Consider the following 16,781-nt stretch of genomic DNA (forward strand, 5'->3'; position numbering starts at 1 on the left):
GAAGGGATAGTTAGGGAGTTTGATATGGACATGTACATACTGCTATATTTAAAATGGATAATCAACAAGGACCTACTGTATAGCACAGGGAACTCTGCTCAATGTTATGTGGCAGCCTGAATGGGAAGAGAGTTCGGGGGAGAATGGATACATGTATGTGTACGGCTGAGTCCCCTTGTTGTCCACCTGAAACTATCACAATATTGTTGATAGACTGTACTCCAATACAAACAAAAAAGCTAAAAAACAAAACAAAACAAAGATTGCCAACAAACCCCAGAGGCTGGAAGGGACAAGAAAGGATCCTCCCCTTGAGCTGTCGGAGAAAATGTGGCCCTGCTGACACCTTGATTTCAGAACTTCCAGCCTCCACAATCGAGAGACGCTCAATTTGTTTTAAGCCACCCAGGTTTTGGTACTTGGTTATAGCAGCCCTGGTGAACTAATATAAGCAATGAAGAGAATAAAGACCCTCGACCAGGGAGCTTACTTTCTCTTGGAGGAGCCAAACAATAAACAAGTGGAGATAGTGTTAGGAAGCCCAATAGGGCAAGGTAAAGGAATTAGAAAGTGAGAGAAGAAAGATGCTTGGGATTTTAGAAGGAAGGCCAGTGAGAAGGTAATATCTGAGCAAAGAGCAAAGTGAAATGAGGCATCGGGCCATGGACAATCTGGGAGACCTCACTTCAGGCAAAGGTAGCAGCGAGTTCAAAGGCCCTGCTCCATGTATTCGGGGAACAGCAGTAGGCCAGGGCATCAGGACAGAGTAGGAGAGGGGGTTGAGTGGCTGAAAGTGAGGCTAAGGAGGCAAGGGGATGCCTTTGAAAGTCATTGTAACAACTTGGCTTTTGCACAGAATGAGATGAGAAGCTTCTGGGGGTGGCAGAGGGGGGCGGTGGCTCAAAGAATAGTATGATCTGACATGTTATAAAAGGATCCCTCTGGCTGCTGGAGAGAGTACAGACTATCGCAGGTCAAGAGTGGAGTCCCCTAGGAGGCCACTACAACAGTTAATGTGTGAGATGACAGGAACATGGACAACTGTGGCAGATGAAAGAGGACTGGGGAGACTGAAAGACAGAGCTGCCAGAGTCCGCTCGGGAATTTGACATGACTATAATGACTTGGTTTGGGTCTTGAGCAATTTGCAGAAAGTGGCGACATTTACAGAGATGGGGAGATCTTTGGTACTGGTATTACAACAAATGCTAAAGGAACCTCTCTAGGCAGGAAACACAAGAGATGGGGAGATACGAGGGAGGGTAGAGTCTCCAGAAGAGGTCGAGGAGAGGAATGGAACCAAAGGTTTGCTTTTGGACTTATTAACTGGTAACTGGTAGAGTCAAGATTTGAATCCAGTCCCATCTACCTAAGACTACAAATTTCCACCTTATACCACTACCATTGGCCTCTTCTTCTTCTTCTTCTTTTAGTATTTATTTGTTTAGCTGCATCCAGCCTTGGTTGTAGCACACAGGACCTTCATTGTGTTATGCAACATTTCAGGCAGACTCTCTAGTTGTGGCACAGGTTCAATCATTGCACACGCAGGCTCAGTTGCTCTGAGGCAAGTGAAGTCTTAGTTCCCCCACCAGGGATTGAACCCATGTCCCTGGCATTGCAAGACCGATTCTTAACTGCTGGACCACCAGGAAAGGCCCCCATCAGCCTCTTCTTACAGAACTATGACTACTACTAAGAATGCAAAAAAAGTGAAAGTGTTAGTCGCTCAGTCGTGTCCAACTCTTTACAACCCCATGGACCATAGCCCACCAGGCTCCTCTGTCCATGGGATTCTCCAGGCAAGAATACTGGAGTGGGTTGCCAGTCCCTTCTCCAGGGGATCTTTCCAACCCAGGAATCAAACCCGGGTTTCCCATACTGCAGGCAGATTCTTTACCATCTGAGCCACTAGGGAAGCCCACTGCTAAAATGATAATAATCAGTTGCAAATAAAATAAAATATGATCTGAAAATTTCTTGTGACCTGAAATCCAGCAGCACTGGTGGATTGGAACTTGGAGGGCCAACTAGAAAGAGGACATGGTCCCAGGCTGTCACCTCTGGGAGACTGGGGCTGGGTGTATCTCACACCCACTGGCAAAGTGGGTCTCTTGGGATGAAAGGGCAGTGCGTTCAGAACACAGACACCAGAAGAGCCTAGTCCTGGGCCTCTGGAGGCTCAAGCAGGCTCTACGAGGATGCTCAGGAGAAAGTGTGTACCCTGAGGGAGAGGGCTTCCTCCTCACCCCATTGCCCCTTTCTGTGCAAAGCATGATTCTGCACATGTCAGGGAGGATATGAAGAGAGCCTCCAATGGTGATATGTCACTTTGGGGAAATCAGTGCTAAACTGGGAGTGGGGACACTTTGACTGGCAAAGTGAGGATGGGGAACACCCAGAGAGTCCTGCCTCTTGAAGTCCCTGGCCCCCATCCTCTCCCACATCTGTATAACCCCCAGGCCTCTCACCACCTCCCCCTGCCCCGGATCAGTACTTGTCACTATAGCTGCCAGGACCCTCAGCCCAGGCCCACGGCGTTGTAGGGAGAGGGCTGCCTGCGTGTGCAGCCCTGTCAAGATCCATCATATCCACATGGCTGGATAGAGGAAGCCTTATGTTTGTATAATCAAGTTTGATAGAATAATATATAAAAAGCACCTGGCATGTAGTATGTGGTCAATCAATGGCACCTGGCTTTTTCAACACATTATAGTTTTACAGGTCATTTGCAAAAAGTAAGCTTATGTAACACACCTCTTATTAGAGAAAAAAAAGCACATAAGGAATAATCATGAGACAAGGGGCTACCTCTAGGATTACACACCAATTTATCTCTGTGGCAGCCACTACAATACTCTAATATCTGGGAAACAGATCAGAAAGATTAGAGAATGACCCTCAAAGAAGAAACTGAATGTTTCCATATATCCCCTCATTTTTGGATTTCCTTTCTATCTAGATAACCACAGAGCATCAAGGAGATTCTCGCTAGTTTACTATTTTATACATAGTCATGTATATTATACATGTCAATCCCAATCTCCCAATTCATCCCACCTCTTCTTTTCCCGCTTGGCGTCCATACACTCGTTCTCAACGACTGTGTCTCTATTTCTGCTTTGCAAATAGGTTCATCTGTACCATTTTGCATATATATAACTGATTCACTTTGCTATACAGCAGAAACTAATACAACATTGTAAAGCAACTATACTCTGATAAAATGTTTTTTAACATAAACAGTAATGAGGGCAGGCTTGCCTTTACATATAATAAAATTATGATAAGTCAAAAAAAAAAGAAAGAAAGATAAAGGAAATCTTCTTCTAAAAAAAACAGAAAGAAAAAGAAACTGAATATTGTCTTTCCATCACTGCCTGTGGATTAAGGACAGTCCTAAAGAGACATGTTAGACTGCCTCTGTCCCACTTGGGTGAACAGGGCTAAGCTACCACCAAGGATTATGGGAACCGATCCAGGGAAGTACAGATTTCTGGCACAAGACCTCATTTTGACACACAGCCCTGAGGCTCCTCCTCCTCCCCACAACAGTCCCAGCACCCCCAGGAACAGAGAAGAACCAGGAAAAAGCCATCTCGGCTATGAAGAGTGAGAAGGTAGGAGGCAAAATAGAATCATAGCATGTCAGAGTTACAGAGACCTCGCTCAGAGAGGACATGTGACTTCTCCAAACTCATAAAGTCAGTGAGAGGCCGGGCTAGCCTGGAACTCAGGACTCCCCGCCCCCTTTCTCTCAACTCCCTAACAACAGCAACAACAACTTAAGTGTTTAAGAGGCTCTTTAATGAGCTGCTCCTCTCCTTGATAAATTTCAGGATGGGAATCGGATGCCAAGATACAGATGTAGGAGGAAAGTCTCAGTGATAGGACCCCCCACAATGCACTACGTCACTGGAAGGGGCCAGCTTAGCAGGACCAAGACCTCCCTCTCTGCCAAGAACGAATATGGGGATCATAAACAGTCTTTTCCATGGAACAAAGCCTTTTAGTAGCCTGCTGCAGCTGGCCAAATCTGAGATGAGTCACAGCCGCGGCTCAACTGGGAGATGGGCCCTCCTGCCCTGGCCCCAGCTTCCTCCTCAGGCTGCAATCTCTCACCTGCTGGACACTAGCAGCCCTGGTGGGAACTTTCTCGGGGCCATGGGAGGTGAGAGACATCTAAGACAAGAGTTATGAGGCTTGATAGGAGAGATTCACTTTTGAGTGCATGTATTAGGTGGTGCCAATGGTAAAGAACCTGCCTGCCAGTGCAGGAAACATAAGAGATGTGGGTTCGATTCCTAGGTTGAGAAGATCCCCTGGAGGAGAACATGGCAACCCATTCCAGTATTCTTGCCTGGAGAACCCCATGGACAGAGGAGCTTGGCAGGCTGTGGTCCACAGGGTCGCAAAGAGTCGGACACGACTGAAGTGACTTAGCACACACACACTCAAATAAAGGTGAGCCCCATTTCAGAGAGATCTACAAAACTGGGGATACAGAAAAGGCTAGTAAGGAGTTCTAGCACGCAAGGACAGGTTTTTCTGCTTTATGACAAGATTCCCCCACACGGTTGGGTAGGGTTACAGCTATCCTGGGTCTATGCTGATACCCTCAACAGCACGGGTCCACACTCCAACCCATGGCCACAGGCTTAGGGACAGCCTTCTCCATTCACAACAGCTGCATGTGAGCCACCCAGCTGGCATGTGGAAAATGGCACAGTCAGGGCCTAAAATCTATGGAGACATGGGCTTGAGGGCAGGGACAGGGACAGGGCCTACACCACTGTTCTGAAGGTGAGTTCACTGAAGAGATATGTATAGTACCTCTTCAGTACAGAACTATAGTAGCTATGTTTTCTCAGGTCTCCTCCACTGCTGTTCATTGTGGCAATAAAATTATTCAAAAGATATCATATGTAGAGAATGTGCTCACAGAGATCAATCCATCTTCGTGCTGTCCTCCTCTAACTTTGCTTCTGGAAAGCAACCCTAAACTCAAATGTCATTCACTACTTTACTCTGAATCTCCTAAACTTTGTAGGCCTCAACATTCTCATCTGTAAAATGGGAATAACAATGCTTGAAATGTTAGTAGAAGGACCAAAGATAATGTTCATGAAGCCCCTCGGTACCTAGAACACAGTGGGGCCTCAAAGGCTAGAGATTCTCATTATTTTTCAGCTACAAGGTATAGGTGTGAGGTGGCTGTGAGAGACAGGAGTTCTGAATGATACGGGAGCTCATCTTGAAACAAAAAGGAGCCAGAGAAGGAAAGTTTTAGGGGCTGGGCCATTTCAAATGAAGCACTGTGTTTGGGAAGCAATGACAAGTGAAAAGGATAGTAAGAGTTGCCAAAACTTATTTCATAGCATAGTCTCAAGGGAAAAGTTCTGAGAAAATTGTTAACAAGTGAATACGCTAGACCGTATGTTCTAATGTGCCTGGGAACACGTGAGATTATGAAAAAGCAAGGGGTCCTTTGTTTCAGACTCACTATGGAAAGGCATGAATTACAGACGTTATTACAAAATCATAAACATAAAAAAGTAAGAGAAGGAATTTGAAACTCATGCAGTCCAACTTTCCATGTTACAGATGGAGCGTCACCTCTCCTGGTCTGAGGGGCCTGCCTCTCTGGTCATCTGATGTGATGCAGCTGTGAGGGTCTGATGGGGAAGTTTGGGAACACTTCTCCCTGGAGACACTGGCCTGGCTGATGTGTGCTTCTCCAGAAGCTGACCTGGTCCTGAGGTTTTTAGAGGTGCTTTTCACTGCACTTTGAGCATGTTAACAGGGTAAGATTTTTCAGTCGACACTTTCTCTTCCATGGTCTGAGTTCCGCTGAGTGATTCGTTAAATGAAAAATATCTGAACTGTGCCAGCTCCACCCTGTACAGGCATATGCCATTCTTATATTCCAGTGTGTTTTTCCATCGCATGGAATGCAAAACATCTGGAGAAAAGAGAGAGTCTTCCCTTCCCTCTTACATTAACTAACAGTCTAGCCAGGTGTGAGAGTGTTTCCTGACCTTAGAAATAATTGTGTCTTTTTTGGTCATCTTAATAAGGCACATAATACAAATTTATTTGCAATCCAATAAAATATCCCATCCTGCTTTTAGAATATAATAAGCAATAAAAATATTTCTTGAACACTCATGTTCTAGCTAGGATAATACACTTGAAAGTTTAATTGGCAATTCAAGGCCATTTGTAATTAAATGCTCTAGAAATTCAGGGGCAAAGATGGTTGCCATTTAACATGGTCCTAGAAGGCCTCAGTGGAGCGGCCAGTGTAGGGGCTGACCCTGGAGGGATGTGTGATGTTACTGCTGTGAGCCCTTGAAGGGCAGGGACCAGGGCTCGTCATCTATATATCTAAAGGAACCATGTCTCTAGGACCCAATGATACTCGGCAATTAATGCTCGTTGAACTGACTTAATTGACAGCTAGAGATAACAGTAGAGAATTTTCCAGGCAGGGGTAACAACACGAACAAACCCACGAGGTAGAGAGAAGTCTTCTGTGTTAGGGAACCCCAAGAAGAGTCCAGTTGCAGGAAGGCTTCCTGGTGGGAAATTCTGAGCACGACAGTGGCCCAGGTTGGATGGGCCCACAAAAGCCAAGATAAAAGGACTCTATCTTACCCAAGACAATGAGAAGTCACAGAATTTTTTTAGTCAGGGAGTAAAGAGTATGAAAATTAACCAGAAATTCCCTGGTGGCTCAGACGATAGAGAATCTGCCTGCAGTGCCGGAGACCCAGGTTCAATCTCTGGGTCATGAAGATCCCTTGGAGAAGGGAAGGACAGCCCACTCCAGTATTCATGTCTGGAGAATTCCACGGACAGAGGAGCCTGGTGGGCTACAGTCCATGGGGTCACAAAAGACACAACTGAATGACAGAAACTTTCAATTTCACAATAAACAGGGAAATAAATGTAGGTGCCCTTTTAGTTTTGCATCCACCAAAGTGAACATCCGGGGTTCCAGACCCAGCCCTGTCACTTCCAAGCTGGGCAATCTTAAGCTTAATTTCTCTAAGCCTCAGCTGTCTCATATGTGACTTAGAAATAATAATAAGACCTACCACACAGGATCATAATCAGAACTAAATGAGATAATTCATGAGCAGTGCACAGTTAGTATAATGCCTGGGGCATGGTAAGCTCTCAATTAATTCACAGCTAAAGAAAAAGCCTCTAGAAGCAAGGAAAGACCTGCCATTTTCCAACTCACTGATGGTGACTCACTAGTCCACCGTTCATGCAGGCTGCACAGTATACTCTGTATGGTTAAAAAATTAATGTATTTTTTATTCTTTGTGATTGTCCAGCTATATAATTCCTTCACATCCCAGCTATGCAATCTGTTAGGCAACTGAAACAGTGAATTCAATTCTTGCACAATCTCACTCTCATTCTCACCACCCCAACCAGCTACTGCCAGGACTGAACTGAAAAGAACTACAAAACTTTTCAAGAAAGTCTCCAAATTCAAATATCCCTTCTTTGCCGGCTCCAAGGATTAGCCTTTACCCAGCGGCATCAAGCTCACAGCCTCCCAACGTGACTTGGCAGGAGCACAGAGTGTTTGCACGAGGCTCACAATTCAATACGGGGTTAAGCACTGTCTAAAAACTAAAAATTACATAGGACATCTTGCATATAAAACTACCATGATTTCAAACTCTTTTCTGATTAATAAATTACAAACTTACTGTCAAATATTACTGATTCATAGCAACATTTGTCATCATATATTTTCTTAATCCACAGATGCTAAATCTATTGCTACTCCCCTGCAAAAGTCTTTAATATCTCTTGACATTTTAAAGCAAACTCCCCGAGTGTGTTTGTCATGAAAAAACACCGAAATGACAAGCAAAAAGTTATAAATCACCTGTCTTGGGTACTGTGGAGCTGTGTGCCTAAGTCCAAGATAATAAATGCCTTGGAAAGAAGTCAGTGATTGAAGCTATTAAAATAAGCAGAAAGGTGTTGGAAATAGCCTATCCCCTTGACTCCAAGAGCCAGGTGGAGATTTTCAACAGCAAGAAAAATGTGAGATAGAAGAATTTTGCTTCCCCTCTCCTGCCCCGCGCCCCTCCGCCAGAAACGTCAGTACACAGAGAGACTGGCTGTCTCTATACACAGAAGTACAGAGTTTTTATCCAAAGAGGAGTCAGCCAAGAATATAGCAGAATGCAAGCATGGGATGCATTCACAGTGCCTCCACGTGGTTCTTACCTGTCCTGCCATTCAGAAGAATCGGCTTGCCCTCGAGGTCTCCCCTCATGGGGATGACTGTGATCTTATATTCCGTCCCCGGCTGCAGACCTGGAAACAAGCAGCCAGTGCCGGGTTGAGTACGGGCTCTGGACCCTGGAGACCCAGCACTGCTCTTCCGGGGATTCGGCAGGGCGAGGGGTGAGGCTGTGCATCTCCCCTCAAGACTACTGTCTACCTAAGGCAGCTAAAGAGCTGCAGGACCAGTGGAACATGAGGCATCACTGAGGAGCTTACGGGCCAGAATGGATGAGATGAATCTGATGAGGCTCTGGTTTCTTCCTTGGGCCATTAAGCACACATCTCCCAATTGTATTTATAGCCCAAATGTTTTTCTGCTCCTGACAATCATTTCCCCTCAAAAGTTTCTTTCCTTCCCATTGTAATCATTCACTTAACTTCTTCCTCTTTATTTTCTCTTTTGTCTTCACTTTACTTGGCCTTTTCTGTTTCTTTTTTGTTCTTAATTTTTGTTGTTTCTCTGTAGCAGCCACCTGAACGCTTGTTCCTTGTGGCACAAAAATTCAGACTTTGGTGACAAAATGCAGGCAAATGGTAGCATATATGAGGCACAAAACATTGAGAACCCTAAGATGACCTCTCAAGACAGAAATCAGAGGGTGGAGGGCAGGACAAAGCCCCAGAGGAGGACGTACCAAGGAGCTGGTAAGCCTCAGGGCCCCTCACTTGCACCAGCCCCTTCCAAGGCCATGTGCGCGGGCATTCATGCTTATGTGTTACTTTTCTTAAAGAGGGTCCTGAAAACTGTGCAAGCCTCAGGTGCCACAAAACACTACTCAGCCCTGCATGGCCCCATTGTGTTTGCAGCCATCTGATTTCCAGTCTTCCAGTGTTTGCTCAGTCACCTGGGATGAGGAATGCCCCACTTCTGGCCGCCTAGCTCAACTCCTTCCACATATGATGCTAAACAAACCAAGTTCAACCAATTTCTCAATGTCTCTCTCTCTCCCACACCACACACACACACACACACATATACACACACACTCCATTCTTCCAAAAAGAAAGCCTGTCTGCCATCAAATCCCCTCTGAGACACAGAGGCTTCCAAGGGGTTAGCTGACTTGGAAGAACATTTCAGATGTGTAATCTGCTACCCGGGTGCTCCGAGATTCTGGAGTCAGCCCTGGGATGCTGGAGCAGAGTCTTCAGGCCCCTCAGAGTGGGCTGACCTCTGTGAGCTCCCGGAGTCAGGGTTCAGGTGATTCTCGAGGCCTCAGAATCCTCTGTGCACAGCTGAGTGCTGTAGCTACTGGTCCCCACTGCTCACACAGTCCCCACCTCAGCATCCACACCAAGCATCTCGCATCCCCAGTGCTGGCTCTTACCCGTGATGTCATATCGGCTCTTAGGGTCACCGCTCTTGGGCACGGTGACCTCGGCCACCTCCTGCCCTGTCAGGGGGCCATACTGCAACTTGTAGTAGTCCACCTCGGTCAGGGGGTTCTCCCATTCCACGTCAAGGGAATTCTCCGTCTCATCCGTCACCCAGGCAGTGCCAGGCACAGCGAGATCTAGTGCAGGGGTCAGGGAGGGCAAGAGAAAGCGGTGAAGACCAGGGTTCCCGTCTGTAACAGGCCGTTGGCTACCAGGTCAGCTCTCATTCTGGACACTCTGAATGCAGGCTGAAGCCCCAGGACATGTCCTTAAAATGTGTCCTAACACGTAACTGTTGGTTTTCACACTGTCCATGGAGAACAGACAGTCTTCCAGGAAAACTTCTTCCCTATCCCAGCCCATCAGATGCCAAGCAACCCTCCCCGTCCACATTGCCATGGCCAAGCCCCGAACCTCAACTCCGAGGCCAGCCATCAACACGCTCGGCGTTGGGGGCAGTTACACTGCTCTGAACCGAACATTCACTCTTCAGCTCTTCAGAGACGCAGCCCCATGACAAGACTCTCAAGGCCATGTAGAGTTTGGGAAATATATTTCAAATTTCCTGGAATGCAACACTGGTAATACAACCAGCTCCTTCCTCGTCTCCCAGATTACAGTTGCTTCCCCTTCTCTCAAATTCTCCTGTAAGATTTACCCATAGGCAAAACTGTAAAGTAGCAGAATTTTAACTTGGTCCTTTGAAGGATTCTTCCTGCACCTTCTACCAAATTTTAGCACCTCTCCCAGATACCTAATATCCTCAGCGGCTCTACCTATTGATCCCGTGAAGGAAGAAAGTAACTGTGCATAGTTCTTCATGCTCTGCTGGCTCAGTCAGTAAAGAATCCACCTGCAATGCAGGAGTTCAGTCATTAAGTTGTGTCCGACTCTTTGCAACCCCATGGACTATAGCCCATCAGGCTCCTCTGTCCATGGGATTTTCCAGGCAAGAATACAGAGTGGATGGCCCTTTCCTTCTCCAGTGCAATGCAGGAGACTGGAGTTCAATCCCTGGGTCGGGAAGATCCCCTGGAGAAGGAAATGGGACACCCACTCCAGTATTCTTGCCTGGGAAATTCCATGGACAGAGGAGCTAAGCAGGTTACAGTCCATGGGGTTGCAAGAGTTGGACATGACTGAGCAACTAAACCATACAACTGCCACACGAAGTATTAATGGCTAAATGTTCACCCATCCACTCAGAAGATAATGAAAATATGATGCCTGTTACCAAGGAACAGATTGCTGGTGTGGTTCTGTGGGAAGGACTTTTGAGTGCTGGTGTTGGAGAGGGGTCTGGGGTCTCTGGGAGTGCTTTGAATTCCAATGGCCACCTCCCAGGCCAGTGTCACCTGGCCTGAAGTTTGGAACAGGAAAGAAAAGCCCTAGACTCTCAGCCTCGCCCCAACTCCTCACCTCCTGTGCCTTGGTTCTGAAGGTGTTCCCACCAGGCTGACTGACCCTTTGTCAAGGACACAGAACAGAGAATTTGTGCATCGGTCAAGGGGCGAAATCTCAAGGCCTGTGGCTCTGAATGTTTCTGAATCTCTCTGTTATGGATAAAGAGCTTCACGGAGCCTTTTCCCTGAAGCACTCCCTCCCAAGCTCTGCCTTTCACCTGCCAGCCTCCAGGTTCTTCCCTCAAAGATGGCAATTCCTTGAGGGAACAACAGGTCAAGAGGTGAATAATGAAAAGACCCAAGGGTTACAGAAGGGCCACCACGTGGCTCACAAGCGAAAAAGCAGGAGCTTCATGAAAGAGCGCAAGGTGAGCATGGGGATAAGTGTCTCTCAGGCTGAGGTTCCCCAGAGGAACAAACCAGAAAGGGTTTCACTTGAATTAGATTAGACGACTTTGCAGGATTAGTCGTCTTTGCAGGATTTTACAAGTCCCCAGGGCAAGAAACCAGGAGGGGTTGCTAAGACTTTCAGAACTGATGTCTCTGCTCTTCATTGAGAGACTGTGGGCACTGTCCTGGCTGAAGACAGGGGCAGTCAGACAAAAACAGAAAGAGAAAAGCAGCCCAACAGCAGGGGGCTGGCTTGACTCTCACAGGTGGGCCTCTGTGTTCTCCCATTGAACATACGCAATTTCACAGGGACTTCCCTGGTGGTTCAGTGGGTAAAACTCTGTGCTCCCAATGCTGGGACCCAGGTTCCATCCCTTGTCAGGAAACTAGATCCCACATACATGCCACAACGAAGATCCTTAGTGCCACAACCAAGACCAGGAGCAGCCTAAATAAATAAATACAATTTCACAGGACATCAACAGCAAATTAAGATGAAACAAGACCATTCCGAGATCATGTCTGCACACAGGCAAAACATGAACCAAACATTGCCCAAATCACAAAAATGACTAAATATCCTCCCTCCTGACTAATATGAGTGACTGTTGCCCCTCCCTTTTTTTTTAAACCAATGACAGTTTTAGCCTCCCTCTAGTCTGCCCTCTAGTCTGAGTTTGAGTGAACTCTGGGAGTTGGTGATGGACAGGGAGGCCTGGTGTGCTGCAATTCATGGGGTCACAAAGAGTCGGACACGACTGAGCAACTGAACTGAACTGAACTGAGTCTGCCCTCTTTCTAGATAAGATTCACTAAGATACCAATCACAGGATTATCCCCAGTTCATGACAGTATGCAATTGAAAGTAAATCCCTGCTTCCCTAACTCTTCTCTCAGATCACCTAATACAAGCCCAAATCCTACACCAGACCCCTCAAACACTGTCTTCCTGAGACACCCATGGTCCCTCACTGTGTGCACTCCTGTGAGGCAACAATCAATAAACCCAACTTGTTCAACTACAGGGGTGTTCTGAGAGGTCTTTGGCTAGAGGGCATTGACGATGGCAATCACAAACTGTCCTCCCAAACAGGATAAGTCCTTCATGCTCTTTCAAACACTGAGCTACCCCTACCCTTTTCTATTCTTACCACCAAAATGGACAGGCAGCCAGATATTTCTGCAAAGACACTGCATTCCAAAGGCCCATCCACCTGGATCTTCCTGGACTTTCCTTGAGAGTTTAGGGAAAAATAGAGGCAGCTCATTTTTATCACACCTAGAACAGTGCCTTTTTGTTTTTTTCAAGTCATTCAGTCGTGTCCAACTCTTTGCAACCCCATGGACTATGGACCCTAGACTCCATGGAATTCTCCAGGCCAGAATACTGGAGTGGGTAGCCTTTCCCTTCTCCAGGGGATCTTCCCAAACCAGGGATCAAACCCAGGTCTCCCACATTGCAGGCAGATTCTTTACCAGTTGAGCCACAAGGGAAGCCCGGGACAGTGCCTGGCAATGTTCAAGTAAATGTTCAATAAAGTATGCTGAGAAAAGGAATGAATTTGAACCCTTGAAGATCTAGGCTGTCTCAGGTACTTTCATAGGAATGAATAATTTCTAAAGAATAAGCAGTGATGCTTGTCCTTCCAAACATCTTGGTAGCATTTAGTGGTGCCCTAGAGATTCTGTCCCTCCAGATCCATCTGCCTTCCTGTTCTGTATCCCAGATTATGACCTCTATGACATGTATTAGCTGGGTTCCCTGGCCTTCTGATTTCTGGTCATGTGCAGCCAGTGAGAGTCACCAGAAGACCAGAGGGCAGACAGAGAGTTTGGGCAATTGTTCTCCTTCACTGCCTCCTGATGAGGACACAGTGGACTGCCTGTGTTCCTCTACCAAAGGCACTTCAACAGGCAGCCATCTCCTAAAGCTCTTTCTGGGTCCCAGTACCAACTTCCATCCCCTGTCCCTTCAGACTGGGGTGGATCCCCACTGACGCTAGTCCTGGAGTATTTCATCATCCAAACCCTACCTATACCTTTATAAATAACCTCTTCACTAAACTTTCTAAGCTGCCCCATTTGTTCCCTCTCTTTCCTGCTAAGATGAATCTAACTGATACAGGTGGCCTCAGCAGACCCCCAATCATACGAACTTGACCTTGTTCAGAGGCTCAGTGAGGGCATGAGGATGCAGGTGTCCTCCATGGCTGCTTGTACATGGGTGCCAGGGCAACCAGAGAAGACTCTTGAGAGTCCCTTGGACAGCAAGGAGATCAGACCAGTCAATCCTAAAGGAAATCAATCCTGAATATTCATTGGAAGGGCTGATGCTGAAGCTGAAGCTCCATTACTCTGGCCACCTGATATGAAAAGCTGACTCACTGGAAAAGACCCTGATGCTGGGAAAGATTGAGGGCAGGAGGAGAAGAGGATGGCAGAGGATGAGATGGTTGGATGGCATCATCAAGTCAAGGGACATGAATTTGAGCAAACTCTGGTAGATGGTGAAGGACAGGGAAGCCTGGTGTGCTGCAGTCCATGGGGTTGCTAAGAGTCAGGCTCAACTGAGCAACTGATGAATAACAATCTCAGGAAATGGAGAAGAGCCTGTAATTCCCAATCCAGCAGGCTCCATCACTGGCTTGGAGGAGCAGCGCGAGGGGAATAAGAATGGAGACTTTTCTTCAGAACCTAGGATTGCAGCAGCTGTGTTTTACAAACTCCAAACCAGAGTAATGGCCTGAGTAGTAGAAGGGTACTTGTGGGGACAATGGAAGAAGATGTATAGAGCAGGACCTCTCCTGGGAAACCTGGCTGCTTCCTCACCTGTGGTGGCCAGTAAATGCTGTGGGCTGCTGAAAATCTCTTTCTTCACGTTGCGCAGGGTCACAATGTACTTGGTTCCAGGCAGCAAACCAAGGATCTCGTAGCGGTGCTGCTCCTTGGGCACTTTGATCTGCTTCACAGAGAGCTCCTTCCCCAGTGGGTAGTAGCTGAGGAGGTAGTGGTCCACCTGGCTGGAGGGCTCCCAGCTCACCAGCAGGGAATCCTCCGTGCTCTTGAGCAGCTGCAGTCCTTGGGGGGCGACCACTGCACACAGAACAGGAACAGGGGTGGAGACAGTGAGGGAACAGGGGTGGGGATCCATAGCCAAAACGTATTCCTTGAGCACCTACTTTATATTGGGTTGGCCAAATCATAGTACCTGGACAAACCCAAATGAACTTTATGGCCAATCCACTGCTTAACACTATGATGGTGGGTGTGGAGGATACACAGCCTGGGTAAGGCACCATGGTAGACCCCCAGAAGTTACTATCTAGTTAGAAGTTAATATTGACCCCCTATGTTGCCAGTGATGCTCCAAGTCTTAGTTCAAAACCGTTCAACCTATGCCTTTAGCAGAAGTTAACATTAATCTTTAAACAGTCCAGAGATGAGAAAGAAAGGTACAAAAAAAAAGAGAGAGAGAAAGAGAGGGAGAGAGAACCAGCTGGGACCAAGATGGTGAATACGACCTCCAACAGACCCTGAGTCTCACTCTACCCTGAATTTCTATAGTGGCATATTAAAGGACATGCCTACCAGCAGCCTTGACTGGGACATTAGGAGTCAAAAAAATGATAAAAGAGAGTGGCACCCCACTCCTTTGAAAAAGCACTGTTCCTTCTCAGGTAGACTAATGTACACAGCTCCCCATCATTAACCTCACTCCTCCTTCCTTTGTTTTTACTCTTCAAAATTAAATCTCTCTTGCTAGGTGGGCCAGAAGTTAACCTGTGCACTTAGTTCCCTCTTCTCCATTCTTTGACCACTGAATAAAGCTTGTGCTGTAGGGATCTCAGCTTAAGTTTTGTTATTGGCAGCTAGAACTGCAACCCTCCCCCAGCCAGGCAGAGATCCTCAGCAGGGCCAGGGCCGGAGCAGGGTCTACAAGACTTCATTCAGTAACACCCACACCCACACACACACACACACACACACACTAGATCACCTAAGACTCCTGCTGCTGCTGCTGCTGCTGCGTCGCTTCAGTTGTGTCCGACTCTGTGTGACCCCAGAGACGGCAGCCCACCAGGCTCCTCTGTCCATGGGATTCTCCAGGCAAGAACACTGGAGTGGGTTGCCATTTCCTCCTCCAATGCATGGAAGTGAAAAGTCAAAGTGAAGTCGCTCAGTCGTGTCTGACTCTTAGCGACCCCATGGACTGCAGCCTTCCAGGCTCCTCCATCCATGGGATTTTCCAGGCAAGAGTACTGGAGTGGGTTGCCATTGCCTTCTCCCCAGGGGATTCTGGAGTAGACTAAATAAAGGTGGGGTGCCCTACTTAGGACAAAATGTAAACTATGGTTAAAGGGTGCCTGGACCATGGGGGCCGGGTCAGAAGAGAGGCAGGCCCAGGCGCATCTCCGCTCTCACCCTGGGCACAGTCGAGGCCGGTGAAGCCCTCCTCGCAGTAACACTCGCCCGTGTCACAGAAGCCGTGGCCGCTGCAGTCGCCGGGGCAGCGCCGCTCGCTGCAGTCCTCCGATATGAAGTCCTCGTGGCACTGGCATACGCCACGCACGCATTCGCCGTGCCCACTGCAGTTCTCAGGGCAGGCGGGGTAGGCGCAGTCGGCGCCCACGTAGGGCGGCTCGCACACGCAGCGGCCGTCCACGCAGCGCCCGTGGCCACTGCAGGCACTGGGACAGGCGAGCCGCTCGCAGTAGGCGCCCTCCCAGCCATGCTCGCAGTGGCAGCTGCACGTGTCCAGGGAAAAGGTCCCGTGGCCACTGCAGTGGCGGCTTAGACCTGCAGGAGAGAGAGGGGAACAGTCAGCGGGGCCTGGAGGGCTTGTGAATGGGGAATTTCCATCCCTGGGGACCCTGAGAGCAGATGATTTCAGAATTCTGCAAGAGTCCTTCTGTAGAGGAAGGTAGGGTCTATAGGGAAGACTAGGAGCCTGCCCTTTCCACCATGGGCCAGACTTGAACCTGCGAAATCTATACTTTATGCCTGAAAAGTCACAGGTACCACCCTAGCCCTTCCCTTTCCATCCCAAGCACTCCTGTGACTTCACTTGGTTCCCCCACCACCAACCCATAAAAGAGGCTAATTATTTAGTACTTTTCTATGAAAGCGCCTTAAATGCTCCAACCTAGGTATCAGTGGGCCAGGTTATACTAAGGGGCAGAGCTCCTGGGGTGGGCAGGAGAGAGTTAGGCTGGGTGGGAGTTTGTCTTGATTGGAGGAGCTGAACCTAGCAAGTCTGAGTCCTTAGGAAATGAGCTGAAGTTGAAGCCTGAA

The 16,781-nt window shown here is 47.8% G+C and overlaps 1 protein-coding gene across 4 annotated transcripts in view; it reads right to left on the minus strand.

Moving 5' to 3' along the window:
• TNN (tenascin N) overlaps positions 1-16,781 on the minus strand; it is a 104,454-nt gene that overhangs the window by 41,433 nt on the left and 46,240 nt on the right. For all 4 annotated transcript variants that reach the window (XM_044942805.2, XM_044942806.2, XM_044942807.2 and 1 more), the window contains 4 exons: positions 15,912-16,286; positions 14,319-14,582; positions 9,648-9,833; positions 8,260-8,349 (listed from right to left, as the gene is read on the minus strand). In XM_044942805.2, the coding sequence (XP_044798740.2) occupies positions 8,260-8,349; positions 9,648-9,833; positions 14,319-14,582; positions 15,912-16,286 (915 nt within the window). The remainder of the gene's footprint in view (positions 1-8,259; positions 8,350-9,647; positions 9,834-14,318; positions 14,583-15,911; positions 16,287-16,781) is intronic.

This window comes from Bubalus bubalis, chromosome 5 (assembly GCF_019923935.1).
Source record: "Bubalus bubalis isolate 160015118507 breed Murrah chromosome 5, NDDB_SH_1, whole genome shotgun sequence".
NCBI classification, from domain to species: Eukaryota; Metazoa; Chordata; class Mammalia; order Artiodactyla; family Bovidae; genus Bubalus; species Bubalus bubalis.